The 20,643-nt window shown below is 47.3% G+C and overlaps 1 protein-coding gene across 7 annotated transcripts in view; it reads right to left on the reverse strand.

Annotated features, from left to right (window-relative positions):
• LOC104142271 (ankyrin repeat and fibronectin type-III domain-containing protein 1) overlaps positions 1-20,643 on the reverse strand; it is a 348,255-nt gene that overhangs the window by 290,497 nt on the left and 37,115 nt on the right. For 6 of the 7 annotated variants that reach the window (XM_068908667.1, XM_068908666.1, XM_068908668.1 and 3 more), the window contains one exon: positions 14,555-14,698. In XM_068908667.1, coding sequence (XP_068764768.1) covers positions 14,555-14,655 — 101 coding nt within the window. In that variant the 5' untranslated portion in view covers positions 14,656-14,698. Of the gene's footprint in view, positions 1-14,554; positions 14,699-20,643 lie in introns of those variants that run through there. The other variant, XM_068908675.1, reaches the window with a different exon arrangement.

Below are 20,643 nucleotides of genomic sequence, written 5' to 3' on the forward strand. Positions count from 1 at the left end.
AGGCCAGCCCCCAGACCCTGGGGACAAGACAGAAAGTCTGGAGAAAGGAAGACTCTCCCCTGGTCGAGGAGGATCAGATTAGAGATCTTTTGTCCAAACTTGACATCCACAAGTCCATGGGCCCTCATAGGAAATACCCACAAGTGCTGAGGGAGCTGGCCGATGTTATCGCTAGGCCACTCTCCATCATCTTGGAAAGGTCCTGGAGATCAGGAGAGGTGCCTGAGGACTGGAAGAAGGCCAATGTCACCCCAGTCTTCCAAAAGGGCAAGGAGGAGGAGCCAGGAAACCCCAGGCCTGTCAGCCTCACCTCCATCCCTGGAAAGCTGATGGAACGGCTCTTCCTGGAGGTCCTCTCTAAGCATGTGGAGGACAAGAAGGTGATCGGGAGTAGTCAGCATGGATTCCCCAAAGGGAAATCATGCTTGACCAATCTGATGGCTTTCTAGGATGGAATGACTGGCTGGGTAGATGAGGGGAGAGCAGCGGATGTTGTCTCCCTGGACTTCAGCCAGGCTTTTGACACTGTCTTCCATCACACCCTCATAGGTAAATTCAGGAAGTGTGGGTTGAATGAGTGGACAGTGAGGTGGCTTGAGAACTGGCTGGATGGCCGAGCTCAGAGGGTTGTGGTGAATGGCGCAGAGTCAAGTTGGAGGCCTGTAGCTATTGGTGTCCCCCAGGGGTCAGTCCTGGGTCCAGTCTTGTTCAATGCATTCATCAGTGACATGGAGAAAGGCACAGAGTGCACCCTCAGCAAGTCTGCTGATAAATACTAAACTGGGGGGAATGACTGACACACCAGAAGACTGTGCTGCCATTCAGAGGGACCTCGACAGGCTGGAGAGCTGGGCCGAGAGGAACCTCATGAAATTCTACAGAGGCAAGTGCAGGGTCCTGCATCTGGGGAGGAATAACCCCATGCCCCAGTACAGGCTGGGGGTTGACCTGCTGGAAAGCAGCTCTGCAGAGGAGGACACCCGGGAGTGCTGGTGGACAACAAGGTTGAGCATGAGGCAGCAATGTGCCCTTGTGGCCAAGAAGGCCAAGGGTCTCCTGGGCTGCGTTAGGCGGAGTGTTGCCAGCAGGTCGAGGGGGGTGATCCTGCCCCTCTCCTCAGCCCTGGGGAGGCCTCCCCTGGAGTACTGTGTCCAGTTCTGGGCTCCCCAGTACAAGAGAGACATGGCACTCCTGGAGAGAGTCCAGCGGAGGGCTACAAAGAGGATGAGGGGACTGGAGCATCTCTCCTCTGAGGAAAGGCTGCGAGAGCTGGGCCTGTTCAGCCTGGGGAAGAGAAGACTGAGAGGCAATCTCATCAATGTGTACAAGTGTCTGAAGGGGATGGGTCAAGAGGGTGGGGCCAGACTCTTCTCCGTGGTGCCCAGCAACAGGACAAGAGGCAACGGGCACAAACTGAAACACAGGAAGTTCCATCTGAACCTGAGGAGAAACTTCTTGACTGTGGGGGTGACAGAGCACCAGAACAGGTTGCCCAGAGAGGTGGTAGAGTCTCCTTCGCTGGAGATATTCAAAACCCACCTGGATGTGATCCTGGGCAATATGCTCTAGAGGACCCTGCTTGAGCAGGGAGGTTGGACTAGATGATCTCCAGAGGTCCCTTCCAACCTAAACCATTCTGTGATTCTGTAATCTGCCTCAACAGATACCTCTTCTTGTTCCATTTGGTCGCTTCCCAAATCTCTTTGAATTGCACTCTGAAGCGGCCAGTCCCAAGTGAGTAGGCCAGTCCCTACTCCTCTTGAGTAGGATAATGGATGGGCTCTTCTGGCTTCACTAAGTCCAGACATCCTGGGTGCCCAGCTGCATTGTAGCACAGAGATGCAGAGTATGAAAACCTTTTCAAGGCACCAAGATGCAAATAAAGATATATATCATGAAAAATAAAAGTTAAAAATAAGTAAAATAACAATGCAGACCATCTTCTTCGTGAACAGACAGGCTTCACCCAGAAGTACTACTACAGGAACTAAGCTCTGTAAGTCTACACTTAACATATCTTCTTCCAGCCTCCCAAATATGGAGATGTCCCAGCCACCCTCAACACGTTCTCTCCTCTCTCCCTCCATCTCTCTCCCAAGCTACATCCTATGGCTGAAATCTGCCTGATTTGCAGATGTGTCTTTTTATTTAATTGCCTTAGATGTGTGGAGGAACAGAGAGGCAGATTATGCTCTATTAAGCTACACCCCAGGCACTGCCTTCAAGTCCTTGATTTACTCTTTTACAGGTCAATGTCACTGCAAATTTATATCAAAGGCAATTGCCAACAAAGTCAACAGCTACCCTGGTAGATGAGTATGAAAAATGAGCAAGGGCTTTCCTCACAAATTACTACTGTCTTGCAGAGAGCACTCTGAGGATTGCAAGTAGGGGAGAGGAAGGAAGAAAGAATTTGAACCAAGCAAGGACAGGTAGCAGAAAGTAAAACAATAGTAAAAAAAAAAAAAATCAGCAAAAGTAGGAACTGACAGTGTGAGATGACCCAGTGCAGTCTTCTCCCTTCCTTACCACCCTTTGCAGCTGCAGTAAAAGCAACTGCAGGAACAGTGCAGACAACATTAAGTCCCGCAATATACCAACTGACTTTAAATTTTTTTTTTTTTTAATAGAAAACCTCTCCAAAGCTACAGAGGCCTCCAAAAGTCAGCAACCTTGAAGTTCCTAAGGGATTGTGGCAAGCAAGGATCTTCAGGGCAAGGGAGGAAAAGAAATCAAAGCTAGAAGTGACCTCCCCAAATAGGGCTGCTCAAAACAGTCCTGCAACATCACATTTCAGTTCTTATACAGCTTATTTCATGCTACACAGATCTCAGCTAATGTGACGTCAAGGCGCACAGAATGGCAAGAAATCAGCTTTCCCTGACACACAAAGGACATGACATTATAATGAAGGACTGGGAAGAAGTGAAGGAGCAACGCAGACCTTTGCCACCAAGGCACCCCTCCAAAGGCTCTCACTTTGCTACCTCCAGCTATTCCAAAGGGTAAAGTCTCCCGTGTAGCATTACGGCCATGTAAAAGATCAATAGCAAATACGTGGAGTCTGAGCGCACTCCCTTAGCAGCTTGCTGGGTTAAAGATCTAATGTGGTGTGTCCCTCTGGAAGAAATTACATAAGCTGTTAAGAAACATGCACCTCTCATCTGATGAAATCTAGTAATCATTGCAGCAATATGGACAAACTAAACAGACTCTTTAGAGCAAAGGGAAAGCCGCAGTTGCTCTCATGAGCCCTTCCTGGATAAAGGAATCAATGGGTAAAGCAGAAGCACTATTAGCAGTAAACCAAATGTGCAGATGTAGGCATACCGTGCCTGCAGAAAGAAAGAGAGTTCCTGCTTCTAATGGAAGAAAAAGACAATGCTCAACAGAATCCCTGCAGTTTCCTGGTGGCATCTAGGAGCTCACAAAGGTGCTGGAGTGCGGCAAACAGGCCCATGCTTTGGGGAGTAAGAAGTGACCTTAAGACACCGAAAAAGGGTCTTGATTTCCAAAAAAGGAGGAGGGAGACTTCAGTTTCCCCAGGGTAACAGTGCCTTGGCACTTTGGCAAGCCAAAATATTACCTAGCGCTTCTCTTGATACACCAGCTAGAATTAATTCCAGTTCCCTCTCCCCAGGCTGCACTCACCCTAAGGCCAACAGGAGCAGACGCAAATGAATCCCATCAGGGAAGAGAGTAGTGGGACAAGAAAGTCTTTTTACAGCACTCTTCTTTCAAAGAAGAGTCATGTTTTCTAGAGCAGACTTTTCAAAAGATAAAACACCACTTAAAACAAACAAAAAAAACCACATAATATGTGCCTCCCAAAAGAGCCAGGTAAGAGAAGGAGGATCGCACAGCATCTCTGCACAACCTGGCCCACAAAAAAGGCTTACTGCAGTTCACAGCAAGTAAGAGGCAAGAACTAGTCATTGGCCTGCCTCTGGGAAGGAAGGGAGCCTTCCCATAGCCAGGCCACAAAGCTGAGATCCTAGCTAGCTGTTGGGCACAGGAAGTAGGTGTCATGACTCAAGCAGGATGTCACTTCAGATGTTACCTTCACCTGTGGCCAAGTCATGTCCCACTTCTGTGCCCCATCACCAAGGCATAATAAGAGGCTTCCAAGATACAGACCAAACAGCATTATTTTCTTCCAGCCTGAAAATCTTTAAACAAGTGCAGAAACACAAGGCAATCGCATTGCATCCACCTAAGGAGGCAAATATGGACATACAATTGGACAAGTTACTTTGAAGAAGCTGATACCCACAGTAGCCACCAATTCAATTCACCACAGTGAAAAAACCAGGTCCAGAACCTGTTTCTTGGATGATGGGAAAGCAGCATAGGTTGTGTTATGGCAAGGTGCTGGCTGACAGAGTGCAGAATGCTCCTTGCTCAGCTGACAGCAATCAGGAGCACCATATACTAAAGCATCTTATTACTTTTTTGGAATAACTACAGCTAAACATAGTTTTCTTCAGTGTGCCGCAACTGCCTCTTTCTGATGAGAATGTTGCTGCACTGTGGGTACCAACAGCATGTTAGCTGCAATAAATTCAGCATAGACCAAATCTTCTGAGAGCATTCAGTAACTCTACCACAACAGAACCTGGCTAGTAAAACAGACTTTACTAAAGGAAATAGATGCAGTGAAAGAACTCACTTGGATAACAAGTTAGATAACATCCAACTTTGGTGAACCTTTTTTGTTGTGTTTGTTTGCAATATTCACCCATGCACCTCAAAGCAAGTTGTTTGAAGCAATTCCCTCACGCACCTTCAGTGCTGTGGTGCCTTGCTCCCTGGGAAGGCCATTCTGGGAATGTCCCATGGCCCACACAGGCAAGCACTGCTGTATGGTGTCAGTCCCCTTGCTCTGCTATGGAGCTGGCCGCGATTCCATAAGCACAACTCAGCAACATAGCATGTGCATTTTTAAATACACACATTTGTGTGTTAAATCAGCATGCAAACAAATTTCCAGGACAGTTTTGCATATTCACCCATGACAGAGGTGGTATGCTGGCATAACCCTGCCCCATAAGAGTATCCCTTACTCATCTTCCTCCCATTCTCCAAACCTTCCTGAGTTCTTGTTGCAGGATGAAATTGAAGCCCACCACATACTATCTTAGCCTTCGCTTGCCCCCTTTAAAGCCCATGTGGTTCAGTATCTTGTGCAGAAGCCTTACAGTGGACTTAAAAAAGGAAAGGAGATAAAAGCTGAAAGTCATAGTTGCTTTGATCAAAGCAAGGATGCCCACAGATTTCAGAAATACCAAAGTTAGCCAACTCTCTGGCAAGAAAAGTTGAAAAGGATGTAAAAACAGAAGCCTATAAGCCACCTGAAAGGTGCTTGGTTTGAAAATGCTAATTCTTACGGCATGTGTAGGAGACACAAGTAAGACTTGGCTTTGCAGTTGAGTTGGACCTACAGGTGGAGTGTCATGACAGCAGCTGCTTACCAACATATCCTCCAGCATTGCCGGACATCTGCAAGGTTTGCAGTGGGCCTGCTGGAGGCAGCGCACTCAGACTCCCACATTTTTCTGCTTAGAGCACCTGCCGTGGCTTCAGCAGAGAAAATGGCTTATTTAGGGGGACAACAATTACGTGAGCTTCAGCAGCTGAGGCACTGCAGCCTGGTAAGCCAGTGCCAACATCTGTGCTCAGAGGCCGCATGCATGCTTCTGCTCTACCCACGTTATTTATTAGATAAACATGTCAGCTTGAACACTGGCACTTTTTGGCAGCTCGCTTCAGTCTAGGGGTGAGGCAGGAGTGCATAGAGTCAGATCCTGCAGCTCAGCCGGTGAGCAGCTACTTGCAAGTTATTAATGAAATCATGTGCTGCTTATTGCTATGATTCTGCCAAAAAAGAAAACGTGTTATGGTCATTGCCAGCAAAACTGCCAGTTCACTACAGGCCAGAGAATCAAAGTGTCAGGTATTTGTAATGCTTTCAAAAAAAAAAAAAACAGATTTTTTACGACCAGTCTGTGCCATAGCTATATCTGACACAGGTACAAAGCTGTCCATGGCAAACACTGCTTTCTGCAAAAGCCCCATATGCAGAGGAACATAGAGCAGCAAAATCACTTTGTAGAGGCAATTTCCTGAGGAACATGCATTAACTCTATAAGCTTTGTTAGCAGAGATGTGGCTACTCCAGAATGGCTGCAAGTTACATATCAATATTCTTATAACATTGGTAAGGTGCCTTAGCTTCAAAGTGTATCAACAATGATACAGCCTAAGTCCAAAAACGCACCAAAAGGCAATGGAGGTCTTACATACCAATAAGATTGCTGCTGACAGTCTCTTAATGCTCTTTCCTCCCAAAACAGCACAAGGAAAGAGGAGCACATAAAGGAAAGAAAAGGCCAATATGCCCTTACTTCATCGTTAAATAGAGATTCTACTTTCACCAGCATATCAAGGACCTCTGGAGATAAGGAAATATATGCCTTTATACACTCTCCAGGGCAGGCAATTATTTGCAACACAAAAAATAGTTTCTGTCATTTGAGGAATCATCCAGAGCACAGTAGCACACCTTCAAAGGAAGAAGTAAGCTCCAGAAATTGCAGCATATCCAAACTAGTACACAACTAGTCACCATATTCAGGCTATGCCAACAAGGGGGACACAGGCATGGCTTCTGGATGAGGTAGCAACATCCAACCTACAAGAAACCAGCCCATCCCCTCTAACATCCCAAGGAAAGAGGCCAAGGATCCCTCAAAGCCTTGGCTTTATTACCACATCCCTATGGACCTACTGCTGGAGGACTACAGAAACCCATGCAGCAAAGACACTTTGGGCTAGCTGTGGCCGATGAGGTGTCTGTCCCAAGCTCTGTTGTGGAGCCACTGTGGGGAGGCTTAGCAATGGCAAGGATGGCACAACACCCAAAAGGTACATCAAACACAGTGATTTACAGAAAAGTCAAGCAACAGTACTCACTGAAAATGCATTGCAAAAGACCACAAGGCTAGAATTGTTTTCCTGCTTAAACTACTTAAATCAGTTAAAGAACTAGAACAATGGACAGAAATCACTATATATACCATGATATGCACTGGCATAGTAGATACATGTGCAAGTTCAACAGACTTCAGCACCAAGGCAGCAGATCCCTGTGGAAGGATCAGCATCTGCCTTTTACCCAGGTATCCTATTCCAGCAGGCAAGTGGGTTTGCTTGCAGAGTCAAGAATTTTGCATAAATCCAAGAGCAGACATTATCCTTCCCTCCCTATATTCACTGAATAATTGATTCTCTAGATATTAGTCAAATCTTTAACTAAGCCAGCTCAGCAAACAGAATGAGGAGTTTCTAGGTCAGAACTTGGGGGGGGGGGGGGGGGGGGGGGGGGTGCAGCGGCGAAGGCCTCCAACCCCTCCAAGGCAAGCGGATTTACTTGGATAAGAATCCCACCTTCTAAACCAGACTGCAGCTGACACACCGCTGCCTCCTGATATTGCCAAAGAGCCACCTGCTTACAATTTTGATTTGAGCAACACATCTCTCTCCCACAGTTCATTTTCCAAAGAAGAGAGGAAAGGACCTTATGACATTTATTTTTGTTGTGTGCCCCTCATTGCTGAGCTTTTGGCTTCTTAATCACAGTCTTCCGCAGAATTTTTTCCCCCTTCCCAAGCCTGTTACCCAGGGATAAAGAGTGCAGTCATAGGAACATTACATTGCACAAGACGACCAGAGAGCAAGACCAGCTCTCCACAAAACCTATCTGCTGTCAGCTTCCTCATGCAATACTATCTATTACTGTGCCAGATTGAGAGCAACGACATGTAGCTACCCAGCTGAGGTGATGCTCTGCATAGAGAGAGCTCAAACTATTGCAAGGAGTTGGGTGACAGACATTCCCTTTTGTAAAAGCTCTATCTAATGTGCAAAAAGCTGTAGCCCAGTAAACAGCCCCTTTAAAAAGGGAAGTCATTATTTTCTTAAGAGAAAGATCATCCCAAATACATATATATGTGTGTGCGTGTGTGTATAGATATATACACACATATACACACACACATATATATAAACGTCAAACCTGCAACCCAGTCACGCATCAGAAGCGGGTCCATGAGCAGCCCAGGCCAGGGGGTACCAGCGGGTAATAGCCGAGTATCTTGCTCCTGCAACCGCAGGCAGAGTGGTGGTGCTGCACTGCCCTCTCGTGTCCCTTGCCCGGCCAGTCACCCACAGTATCGCAGAGACCCACATGCACCCACCCTACTGCCCTGCTCAGCCCTCCGGCCTCCCTGTTCCCACCACCCAGCCCATGCTCACCACTGCTCATCCCTCTTCTCCTTCCACCCTCTGATTTGAAAACCAGGTGTGCTGCAAGGGGGATCAGAGATGAGGACAGTGCTTGCAGTTTGCCATCTCTCCATTAATGATCACCATTAATATAACCTCTGGGCAACAGTTCCAGTTACCAGGGAGGTATTCACAAGCAGATCCACAGGCAGATAGGATGGCAGAGACCAAAGAAGGACAAATACCCCTCAACTGAACCACCTCCACCCATTTCCTACTCCATTGCTTTGTGTGACCTGTTCTTGTGCCAATAATGGAGACCGTTCTCCACAGGCAACCCATTGGGAAGTTTTCTCTAACATCACACCACCATATTTTTTGCTTCAGTTTAACTTGTTAGTCATCCTATAGTCCATACATGGATATTGAGAATAGGCTATTTATTATGTATGTGCAGAGCTACCACATACCATTAAGCTCCTTTCTCCACTAAAGCAACTCCAGTTCTTCCCTTCACTGCTCGCAGGAAGTATTTTCCAACTTCTCTTTCTCCAGTTTAAGAAAGATGTGGACAAACAGAGCCTAGAGAAAGGCAGAGAGCTAGGCCTTACCACAGAGGAATGGAGCAGGAGGATTAGACCATCTACCTGGTGGGCAGTATGCCCTCCTATGGAGCTCTATCTTTCCGAGTTGCACAGTCCTAGGGATTCACGAGTCCTGCGATCCAAGAAACACCTAATTCTTTCCTGAGCACCTGCAGCTTCACTCTTCCTCTCTTGTATCTGTGGGGCTGATAATTCCTGCCCAAGTGTAGCATCCCATAAACATCCCTGTTGAATTCATGCTGTTTTTCTCAGACCAGCTCTCTCATTTTGTCTAAATCATTCTGAACTCTCATCTTCCTCTCCAGTAGGCTCACAGTCCTATCCAGTTTGTGTCTCCAGGAATACAACAAACCTGCTATTTGGTGGCCCCGGCTGTTAGTGGAAAGACAGGACAGAACCAGGTCCAGGACACACTCTGGGGAGCCTTGCTTGACACATCTTTTCCCATCAACAGTGAAGTACTGCTATCTACTACACACATACTGCAATTCAACTAGTTTCACACCATGCAATAGAAGGTACATCAAGGTTGCATTTTCTCATTACTCATAAGAAAGTCATAAGAGAAAGCAGCAAAGCCTTGCTGGGGTGGGGATACACAGAGACCATTTCTCTTCCCCACAAGGCCTGCTTGGGATACAGTGGAACGTGGCAAATGCTGAGCCTAACAAAACTCCAGTTGCCTTCTGACCAGGACTACCTGCCATTTGGAAAGGGCCTTCTTGTTTCAGTAACTTTTCTCAGACCCAAACAGAAGCACAACCACTTCCTAAGAACAGAGTCCTCCTTCACCCTCGGAGAGGGTGAACACCCAAGATATCTCTTCCCAGGCAGCACCTGAGGAGATTCCCCTGTGCTAGGGGATGGATCCTTACCCCAGGAGGGCCAAGGGGGAGCCCAAGGTGGCAAGGGGAGCTGAGGATGATGCTGATGTTCTGCTGCCTTCTTCTGGGTAGTAGCTGCAGAGTGGCTCATGCCCAGGCCTGCGCAGTTGAGGGGCTCTTCCAGGTACTGCCCACCTGCCTTTTGGAAGCCCTTCTGGGTCTGTCAGTAAGCTGCACAGCCATATCCAGTAGCAAATCAGCAGGCTGCCTTGAGACACCTCTGTGCATCCATCCCTGACTGTACTCCTCGCAGCACCCACACAGACAGTGAGAGGAGAACTGGCAGAACCACTCTACAGTCGCTCCAGGCTTTGCCTAGCTTGAGGGAGGCAGTCGAGTCCCCGACTGCCACAGCTCAGGAGCAGTATGTAACTCTGAGGCCAGAGAGATTACAGAAAAGGCACTTGGCAGGCAGAGAGCGAGTGTGCACTGCCCGGCTCCGCAAGCAAGGCAGGAGCGGCGAGCAAACAATCCCAGCATTGAGAAGCCTCCCGCCCCAGCCCATCTGCAGCTCTCACAGTGCCTATGGGAAACAAAGGCAACGTTAGCCGATTGCAAGCCTTGCCAACATGGAGAAGACAAATCAGCCTTTGTATCTGGAAAGACAAAGTTAGCTTTGGGGAAACGACTAGATAGTTGAAGGGATTGGAATCTGTACTTTGGCCGCTTTTCACTTGGAGGTTACTAATCCACGTGCAGCCCACAGCAGAAGTGACCAACATTTGCCTTCTTACCCTCTCTTGTCTGCCATGTCCATGAAAGAAGGTAGAAAGCCCAGTGCAACTCCCCCCTAGGAGCACACACGTGAGGACCTTTAGCATGCAGCACCCACCCTGCCAACACACGCTCGTAAAAACAGGAAGACCAGCCCAAGGGAGGAGTTTGACACATGTCCCATCTTAAATCCGTTTACCGCTGGTGGGTTTCTTTCACCCCTGCAAACACCAGAAAGCTAGGGACTTAAAAACATACCCCACCCAGAGGTAAGGCAAGTGGAAGTCTGCTCTTCTGTTCCCTAACCTGGCCCCACCCTAATCCCTCTCAGCACTCTAACCTGATGCCCATGCCAGCAATGATTTCCATATGGAGAGGGAAAAAAAAAGACAAGTTTTTTACACCCCATTTTCTCTCCTCCTTTTTCCCCTTTTTATTGTTACTGAAGCCTCAGATGGAAAGAGCCATCCCATGTGCAGCAAGCACGTGTATCCTCACTGTGTATGTCCTCTCTTGTGCTTGTGACAGCTCAACACATGCTTTGTGTTTACTGCTACATCTGTACGTTATCTCAGGGGATCTCCACATGGATCTGCAAGCAGAAAACATTTAATGATGTCTACTAATGGCTTCTGTGCATGCAGGACAGTACAGCCTAGCACACACTTCCTACAGGAAACTCTCTGAAGAGACAAATCCTCCCTGCAACTTACTGGGAAAAACAAGACCAGATATAAAGGGCATCTGGAAGAGTTTTTCTTTACACTATACTCACTCTGGAAAACTGAAACAATGGACTGAAAATTAAATTCACATTTTTTAAGGCCATCACAGCACAGTGACAGATGCTCCCCACTGCACACACAATAAGTGCAGCTGTAGTGGAATTGTCAGGTTTGACGGTCTGCATCTGGGTGATACTAGTGGGTATAAACTCTTTCAGTCGAAGCTTAAACACAGCTAATTCAAGTTATCCTTATTCTAGAGGAGAAGAGGGGAGAGGGGACAAACAAGCTACTTTCCAAAAACTTTATACTTTCAAAAGCTACACATAAGCCCAGGTTCACCACTACTAGGCATTTGTCTGGCTGCATGAAAATGGGGAAATATGGGGAAACTCTATCATTGAGACGATAGAGTTCAGGATCCTCCGAGGAGGGAGCAGGGCAATGAGTAGGATCACAACCGTGGACTTGAGGAGAGCTAACTTTGGCCTCTTGAGGGACCTACTTAGGGGAATCTCCTGGGGTAGGGCCCTAGAAGGAAGAGGGGTCCAAGAAAGCTGGTTAATAGTCCAGCGTCACCTCCTCCAGGCTCAAGAGCAGTGCATCCCTCTGAGGAAGAAGTCCAGCAAAGCGGATTCAGCAGGAGACCTGCATGGAGGAGCAAGGAACTCCTGGCCAAACTCCAACAGAAGAAGGAAGTGTACAGAATGTGGAAAAGGGGACAGGCCACTTGGGAGGAATACAGGGACGTTGTCAGAGTGTGCAGGGATGCGACGAGGAAGGCTAAGGCCCAGTTGGAATGAAATCTGGCAAGGGATGTCAAGGACAACAAGAAGGGCTTCTTCCAACACATCAATAGCAAAAGGAAGACTAGGGAAAATGCGGGCCCATTGCTGAATGGGGCGGGTGCCCTGCTGACAAAAGATACAGAGAAGGCAGAGTTGCTGAATGCCTTCTTTGCTTCAGTCTTCACTGTTAAGGCCAGCCCTCAGGAGTTCCAGACCCTGGGGACAAGAGAGGAAGGCTGAAGAAAGGAAGACTCTCCCTTGGTGGAGGAGGATCAGGTTAGAGATCTTTTGTCCAAACTTGACATCCACAAGTCCATGGGCCCTCATAGGAAATACCCACAAGTGCTGAGGGAGCTGGCCGATGTTATCGCTAGGCCACTCTCCATCATCTTGGAAAGGTCCTGGAGATCAGGAGAGGTGCCTGAGGACTGGAAGAAGGCCAATGTCACCCCAGTCTTCCAAAAGGGCAAGAAGGAGGACCACCCCGGGAACTACAGGCCTGTCAGCCTCACCTCCATCCCCAGAAAGCTGATGGAGCAGCTCTTCCTGGAGGTCCTCTCTAAGCATGTGGAGGACAAGAAGGTGATCGGGAGTAGTCAGCATGGATTCCCCAAAGGGAAATCATGCTTGACCAATCTGATGGCTTTCTAGGATGGAATGACTGGCTGGGTAGATGAGGGGAGAGCAGTGGATGTCATCTCCCATCACATCCTTGTAGGTAAATTCAGGAAGTGTGGGTTGGATGAGTAGACGGTGAGGTGGCTTGAGAACTGGCTGGGTGGCCGAGCTCAGAGGGTTGTGGTGAATGGCGCAGAGTCAAGCTGCAGGCCTGTAGCTAGCGGTGGGTGTCCCCCAGGGGTCAGTCCTGGGTCCAGTCTTGTTCAATGCATTCATCAGTGACCTGGAGAAAGGCACAGAGTGCACCCTCAGCAAGTCTGCTGATAAATACTAAACTGGGGGGAATGACTGACACACCAGAAGACTGTGCTGCCATTCAGAGGGACCTCGACAGGCTGGAGAGCTGGGCCGAGAGGAACCTCATGAAATTCTACAGAGGCAAGTGCAGGGTCCTGCATCTGGGGAGGAATAACCCCATGCCCCAGTACAGGCTGGGGGTTGACCTGCTGGAAAGCAGCTCTGCAGAGGAGGACACCCGGGAGTGCTGGTGGACAACAAGGTTGAGCATGAGGCAGCAATGTGCCCTTGTGGCCAAGAAGGCCAAGGGTCTCCTGGGCTGCATTAGGCAGAGTGTTGCCAGCAGGTCGAGGGGGGTGATCCTGCCCCTCTCCTCAGCCCTGGGGAGGCCTCCCCTGGAGTACTCTGTCCAGTTCTGGGCTCCCCAGTACAAGAGAGACATGGCACTACTGGAGAGAGTCCAGCGGAGGGCTACAAAGAGGATGAGGGGACTGGAGCATCTCTCCTCTGAGGAAAGGTGCGAGAGCTGGGCCTGGTTAGCCTGGGGAAGAGAAGGCTGAGAGGCGATCTCATCCATGTGTACCAGTATCTGAAGGAGGGGGTCTCAAGAGGATGGGGCCAGACTCTTCTCCGTGGTGCCCAGCAACAGGACAAGAGGCAACGGGCACAAACTGAAACACAGGAAGTTCCATCTGAACCTGAGGAGAAACTTCTTGACTGTGGGGGTGACGGAGCACTGGAACAGGTTGCCCAGAGAGGTAGCGGAGTCTCCTTCCCTGGAGATATTCAAAACCCGTCTGGACGCGATCCTGGGCAATATGCTCTAGAGGACCCTGCTTGAGCAGGGGGGTTGTACTGAATGATCTCCAGAGGTCCCTTCCAACCTTGGCCATTCTGTGATTCTGTGAAAGGCTGCATGCCTTTAACCATAGCATTTACTGCTCATCCTAGGGAGACTACATGACTTTATCCCCAAGGGCAGATCTAGATCCTCCCCCAAGAGGAGAAGGGGCTTTTCATCATCCTTTGTGATGCATATGGGAGCTATATACAGCCTCTCTCTATGGGCGGAGAGGCTTGTTTTGCAATACAAAAACAAAACAAATGCTTACTTTAGAGGTCCACACATCCACTCAGCTTCCCAAATACTAAACTGACTCTTCTCCAAGTTTGCCTTCTTTATCGATCACCGGCGTACAAGCGTACTTCCAGAACAGAGCGTATCCCACTAAACAAGACTCCCCAAGGAGCTACAAAATTCCCTCTGCCCGCTAGGGCTGGCAACAAGATGATCTGCACAGTGCTGATTCCTCCCATATGACTAAAGATGCCGACAACCCACTTACCTAAAAGACAAGTTTTTTACACCCCATTTTCTCTCCTCCTTTTTCCCCTTTTTTTTCTTCTAAAAGAAAGGCAAATGGCCAGTAGTGCCCAGGTCCCTGTGACCCCCTAACATTTTGGCTTAGCACAGGATATTAAAACAGCTCTCTGCCCTGCAGTCCATGACTCTCTAGCCCATTTCAGTTACTTTTACAATATCCCACAGAGGGAAGCCCTCACACAGTGATCTCCTATGGCCCTCAGCAAATTATCCACAAAAAGTGAAAGACAGTGACCAAAGCACAGCCCTGACTCACCCTTTCACAAGATCCATTCCGCCTCTTTCCTCAGGGTCTGGGTACACAGGGTGCACAGCAACTCCTTCCAGGCTCTTGGTAGTAGAGAGATCCTGAGTCATGATACCAAGCTCTGAGCTCCACCATAGTAGCCACTTCGTGCCACTGAAAAGAAGAGATGGAAACCATGCTCATTAGGGAGACAGGCAAAGCCCAAACACATCATCAGCTCATAACTGAAAGGTTAGTAACACCATGAATCACCAGACCCCGCACAAGATGAGATCTACATGTCCAGAATGGACATGCATCCCACCCAAACAGGGCTGAGACCCACAGAAATGTTTCATCAAATACAGTCTCTTTGGCTTGTCAGCACCGCAGCTTCAACTCATCTCTCAGGCCTGAGCTCCTTGCTCAGGTTTCAAAAGTTTTCTGCAGCCACAAGCCTGAGCACACCGGTGCAAGAATTCTTTTTTTATGTAAAGATACAAACATTACTTCATACTACATGTTTGCTTGGTATCTCTGAAATTAAACTGAGATAATGCTGGGATGTGTTATCCCATTTCTAGATGATTGTCCATCACTGGAATAAGCTAATGGATTATCTTAATTGATTATTGAACAGTAAAAAGTAGGTGCATAAGCAAAAGCTATGTGCTTTTTTACTCCTGCAAATCCTTCCTCCCCTCCATTTGGCACTAGTAGCCAAAATACACTAGTTCTTCCTACTGACTACAATAAATATGCTTGGCTTGGCAAGAATGCCCAATGTCAAAAGAAGCGAGATGCCCCATTCAGGAGCCAAGGCAGAGGTATTAACTACAAACTACCAGGAAAAAAGAAACCCTCCACAAAGACTGGGGAACAAGTGTGGATCAGGCACGCTATGGGAAAAAAGCGCTCACACACCTAAAGGCTCTCCCTTCCTGCTAGCTTGACTATGTATAAACCTACCACTGCGGAGAAGGAAAAAAAAAAAAAAAAAAAAGGGCAGGGTGAGCCACTCAGCAGCCACTGTGCTTCACCCAGGCACTACCCTTCATTCTGGCCATGGCACCCTGCCTTGGTACAGGCAACGTAACGTGCTTCTCTGCCAGTGTCGTTCATGGTTGCTATCCATAGCCATATTGATGGCAAAAACCAGGGAGGACACAAAAGAGCAAAAAACTAGCGAGAGAGAAACCCTTAACGTTATCATCTCCCTCCATTAGGCATAAGAATAAAAAACTCTCCCACTGAAAAGAGGCTTTTCAGTGCTTTCTCTGCCCTATGACAATATTGCTCTATTTTCATATATTTCTGCTGGAAGTGCCTTTGCTTTCAGCCTCCAAACCATAGGGCACATATCACTGAGTTGCCTATTGTATATTTGCACTGTGGTAGACAGAAAAAGGTGGCTGCCAATCTTCAGCATTGCTGAAATACAGATTCGGATAGGCACTGCCTGGATTCAACCTCTACTGCGTAATGGCTAGCTGCTCCATCATTTATATCCAAGGCAAATTTGTTGGGGGGGGGGAGGGGGGGGGGAACACAGCAGAGAATATTGTTTGCAAGTTGTTATTTTGCTTCATTAGAGCTGGACGCTGATGCAAAAGAAATATTTGAACTGCATTCTCAGTTACACCTGTGAATCATAAAATTTGTTCTTACTGGGCCAGGCCAGGCCTGCACCTGCAGAATTTTTAATAATGCACAGAACCAAAGGGAACTGCTTGCTCTCAATCCTACTCTGGCTGTGGATTCAGGAACCTGTTGTGAAGATCATAGCTAGGGCAACAGAAAGCATCTGGCCAAAAATTGTTTTCCTCGGAAAACCTTGCAAAATGCAGAATGACTGTCAGATGAAAGCCTGGAAACTGCAGTTGGAACTAGAAACATCTTTTTGCTCATGAATTTGAGACTGCAACCTCAGCCAAGTAGTTAAGACTCTAATCACTGTCTGACATGGAGAAAGATGCTAGGGAAATTTTATTTATAATAAAGTTAATGGGGCTTGGTCTCAAGCACGGGACAAACCTTCCAGCTCATTACCCTAGGTAAAAATTGCTTCGACAAATTAGATATTGGAAACTCAAGTCTGCAGAGCAGCTTGTTGATTTACCTCAAAGTGATCTGCAAAAGGAAGAAAATACCCTGCATGCCTTCCTGGCCATCCTCACAAGACAGCAGCACTAATATTTATGTCCAGAATGCACAACAGGGTTTTGCATTCACTTTCAAAACTACTTTCCCCCCTCTCTGTTTCTAAACTAACAGCTCTCAACCAAGCGATGCCCTTCCCTGCTTTGCCCAGTTTGGCTAAAGGGAGCGTGAGGGTTTCTCAGCTTTAAGTGCTAGAGAGGAAGTGGCAAATTTTTGACAGAGAAGAAAGTCCAGAAGAAAGCTTTCTGCATGTTCAAGTTAGGCTGCTTGCAAAGAAAATCTAAAGGAGAAAATGCAGACAAGAATACCAAAATAAAAAAATGGAGTCGGACAGATAGGATGAGACTACACATGTAATTCTGCATGGCATTAAGGGGACTGCAACCAAAAAAACAAAATTTTTCATCACTTTTCTCCTAACTGTCCTGCTCTGCTCTTATACCCCATGGATCAGTCTGCCCCTTCCCATATAAAAATGGGGTTTGCCATACGTGGGAGGCAGCATGTAAGGAAAATAGACACCCCACAATAGTCCTTTTCCTGCACGAGACTCCTCCAGACATTGTTTCCCCACCACCTCACCATGAAGAGAAAGGTCTCCTCTATCACATCACTGCCTCTGTCCCACGTATCAGCTACAGCACGCATATGGGTCTTGAACTACTGTAGTTATTACAGTCCTGTTTAAAATTCTCCCCATTTCAGGCCACAAAGGGGGAAGCAAAAGGAGAGTACAGAGCCAAGGGAGCTAGAGACGTTCTTTGAATGATAACGGCCAAAGGAACAAAATTCATCCAATGTTTCAGGAATGAAGATCACAGAATTAGAGTGGTTGAGATTGGAAAGGACCTCTGGAGACTTTTAGTCCAATGCCTTGCCCAAAGCAGGGTCAGCTAGAGCAGGTTGCCCAAGACCTTGTCAAGTTGAGTTTAGAGTTTCTCCAAGGGTGGAGACTCCACAACCTCTCTGGGAAAACTTTTCCAGTGTTCAATCACCCTTATAGTAAAAAACAATCACCCTCTAGTAAAAAAGTTTTTTCTTATATTCAGAAGGAACTTCCTGTGTTTCAGTTCATGCCTGTTGCCTTTCATCCTTTCACTGGGCACTACTGAGAAGAGTCCGTTCAATGGAGAAACTCTTCATATTGCTCCCAAATTCCCTCATCATAACTCAAATCCCTTCATCTCCATCCCATAATCTCAGCACAGCAAGAGGCAATTTTGCACCAAAATCTCCTGCTCCTTTTGGTCACCCTTCATTCCCACCAAAGCTTCATGGTAATGCAGATGTGCAGGCCACTGAAATTTTCTAATACCTTCCATAAGAACCCTGGACAAACCTATACAGCCTTCTAATGCCATGATGAGGGACTCATAAATGCCTACAAACTTAAAGAAAAGGTCCAGCATGGTCACACAAGAAGCCTGTGGCAGAACCAAAGCCATGGCATATCATATGCTTCACATATGATAACCCAGACGTAAAAGGTTCATTGCTATGGTGTGAGGAGCTTGTACCATATCTATATTTTGAGCTGCCACAGGGTGCTGAATGCTTCAAAACGTATATGTGGATGCAGCTAAGGAACTGCAATGCCCATCAGCTGGGTACTGGAAGGAGAGGTTCCCAGCCTCTCCTTCTCAGTACAAGCCAAACAGGTTTTTGACCTTAGCAACTTATCTGCTTGACTGCTAGGACAATCAAATTTAAATTCTCAGTGGGAGGGCAACAAAAAAAAAAATTGCTTTGTCTTTTACAGCTAGGACTCAGAAGGAACTCATGGAGAGATGCTGCTTCACTATTTATGCCAAGAGTGCATTTCAGCACCTCCAGAGAAACACCAGCCACAGGTTTGCTCTTGGGAACTTGTCCAGATGCAGCCCGGGGAGCTACCATGGTCCCTGGTGTTGAAGCCAAGAGATAACGCTCTTCTCTTCTTCTACTTGCTGGAGTGAGCTTGGGGAGTGATGCACCTGGGGAACTACAAGACCTCATATTTCTGACTCCTAAGAGCAAACAGACATTTCCTCTCCATAAAGGGCATGCTTGAGCGCTAAGAGACCTTGGAAAAGGCTCCCTTTTGCTACCAGTCCACTGTAATTTCAGGAAGCAGCCACATAAAACGGCGAAACTCCAATAAAACAAAGCCTGGCAAAACTCAGGTCATCCTTTCCACTTCCCCATTGCCACCATGGAATCCCAGAGAATCATTTGACCAGACAAGGTAAAACAGTTGGGAGATGTACATGAGCAAAAGGATGTTGGTGTGACAGACTTGGTCATCTGGTCTTGCAGCAGCTGCTTCCCAGAAGGGGATTTATTTCACACAACAGGATACTAGGACTGATGGCTAGAGATTCAAACCCAACCAGCAGCCCATGCAGGACCACTTATGGAAACATTCACACTCGCCTTTTCTTGCAGGTAAGTTCAGCTCATGCATTTTCAAATCATTCATCAGCTTACTACATTTCTAGCCAAGTCTTGTGTAATATTTGCACAGTGAGGATTACTGGCCTGGCAACTGTTACTTTTTACATTAATGATTTTGACTTCTTTGCATGACATAGTCATAGCCAAAAAAGAGTGAGGAAACAAACTGCCTCAGGAATTTCCTTCAAAGAAAAGAAAATCCCTTTTCTGCCAAAGAACAAATACAGATCATCTGAGGCCACAGGAGAATTTCTTTAATTCCTTTTTCTGTTGTTGTTTTTCATTCAAAGCCACTGAAAGTGTTTGGTGCCTTTAACTCTTGCATTTGCCACCAAACCAGCACTGTAATGAAAAGTGAGTTGCATATTCAGTGTTTGGTCATTCACACATCAACTCGCAAACAGGACAACAAAGAAGTAGTCATGTAAACTTCTTCAGTCTGCCTCAGGCCATCTGGCAAAAGTTGGCAAGGGGTAGGACTTTCCATCCCAAGATTTAAGGCAGCCATGCCCTCTTAGCTCATCCACGCAGAGCAATCACGAGATAGCTCGTAACGCTACACCGTTCCCCTCTGCAGCCTTGCAGCTACTCCCTGCTTGACATCACTTTGCCACAAAAGAATTTCATGGTGCAACCACACAGATGCCACATAGGAAGGAGAAACATCAGACCGCATCAGCCACGTGCAAGAGATGATTACAAACACCAAGGGAAATCCAGTCCTCCTTTCCCCCTTGCTTACTGAGCTGGGGGAGCAGCCTTTGTGCTGGGAGGGGATGGTGCACATGAAAGGCTTGCCCAAGCTGTCAGGTCTCCCAGTGCTTTTCAATAGCAGGCAGCTGGGAAAGACAAGGATAAAAGCAAAATAAGAAGAAATTTTCAGGCGAGCACTTCATGTGGATTAAGAGACAATACCATAAGCTATTTTCGTAGCCAAGCTTCCTTACAAGGTGGGAGATCTGACAGACTAAAAAGGACTGTTGCCAGGTAAAAAGTAGCCCTCTGCTCAGAGAGGAAGCAGAGATCTGCTTGTCCACAGGGAGGTATATAGACAACTACTCACAGGACCATATGATGCAAGTTCCCCCTAAACATCTATAGTAGAAAGGCAAAGCAGCAATGCACACAGCCTGTGTTCTTTTAAAGCATCTTTTCCCCTTAGGTTGGACTTTGCTCCCCAGGGTAAGATTAAAGAGTACGCTGGTTTGAAACAACTGCTGATCCATTATGGGTTACACTCCCAAAGAGCAGAGCTGAGAGGACCGAGACCTGGCAGAACCTGCTGCGTAGGGATCCCATGCTGGAGTCCAAAAGGAGGAATTAAACTTGCATCCCTAAGAGGCAAAGACATTCAGAGGCAGGAATGAATAACCGCATCTGTGCTATGCAAAGGTTTGCTTCTGTCCCCCAGCCCCACAGAGGCAGGGAAGACAAAGCTCTGCTATTCTGTGCAGCAGCACCAGTCTCCCACAGTTCTGCCTAACAGGAACTGGGATCACAACAAAGTCCCTGCAAAATACTTACTT

Source organism: Struthio camelus, chromosome 15, assembly GCF_040807025.1.
Source record: "Struthio camelus isolate bStrCam1 chromosome 15, bStrCam1.hap1, whole genome shotgun sequence".
Lineage (NCBI taxonomy): Eukaryota > Metazoa > Chordata > Aves > Struthioniformes > Struthionidae > Struthio > Struthio camelus.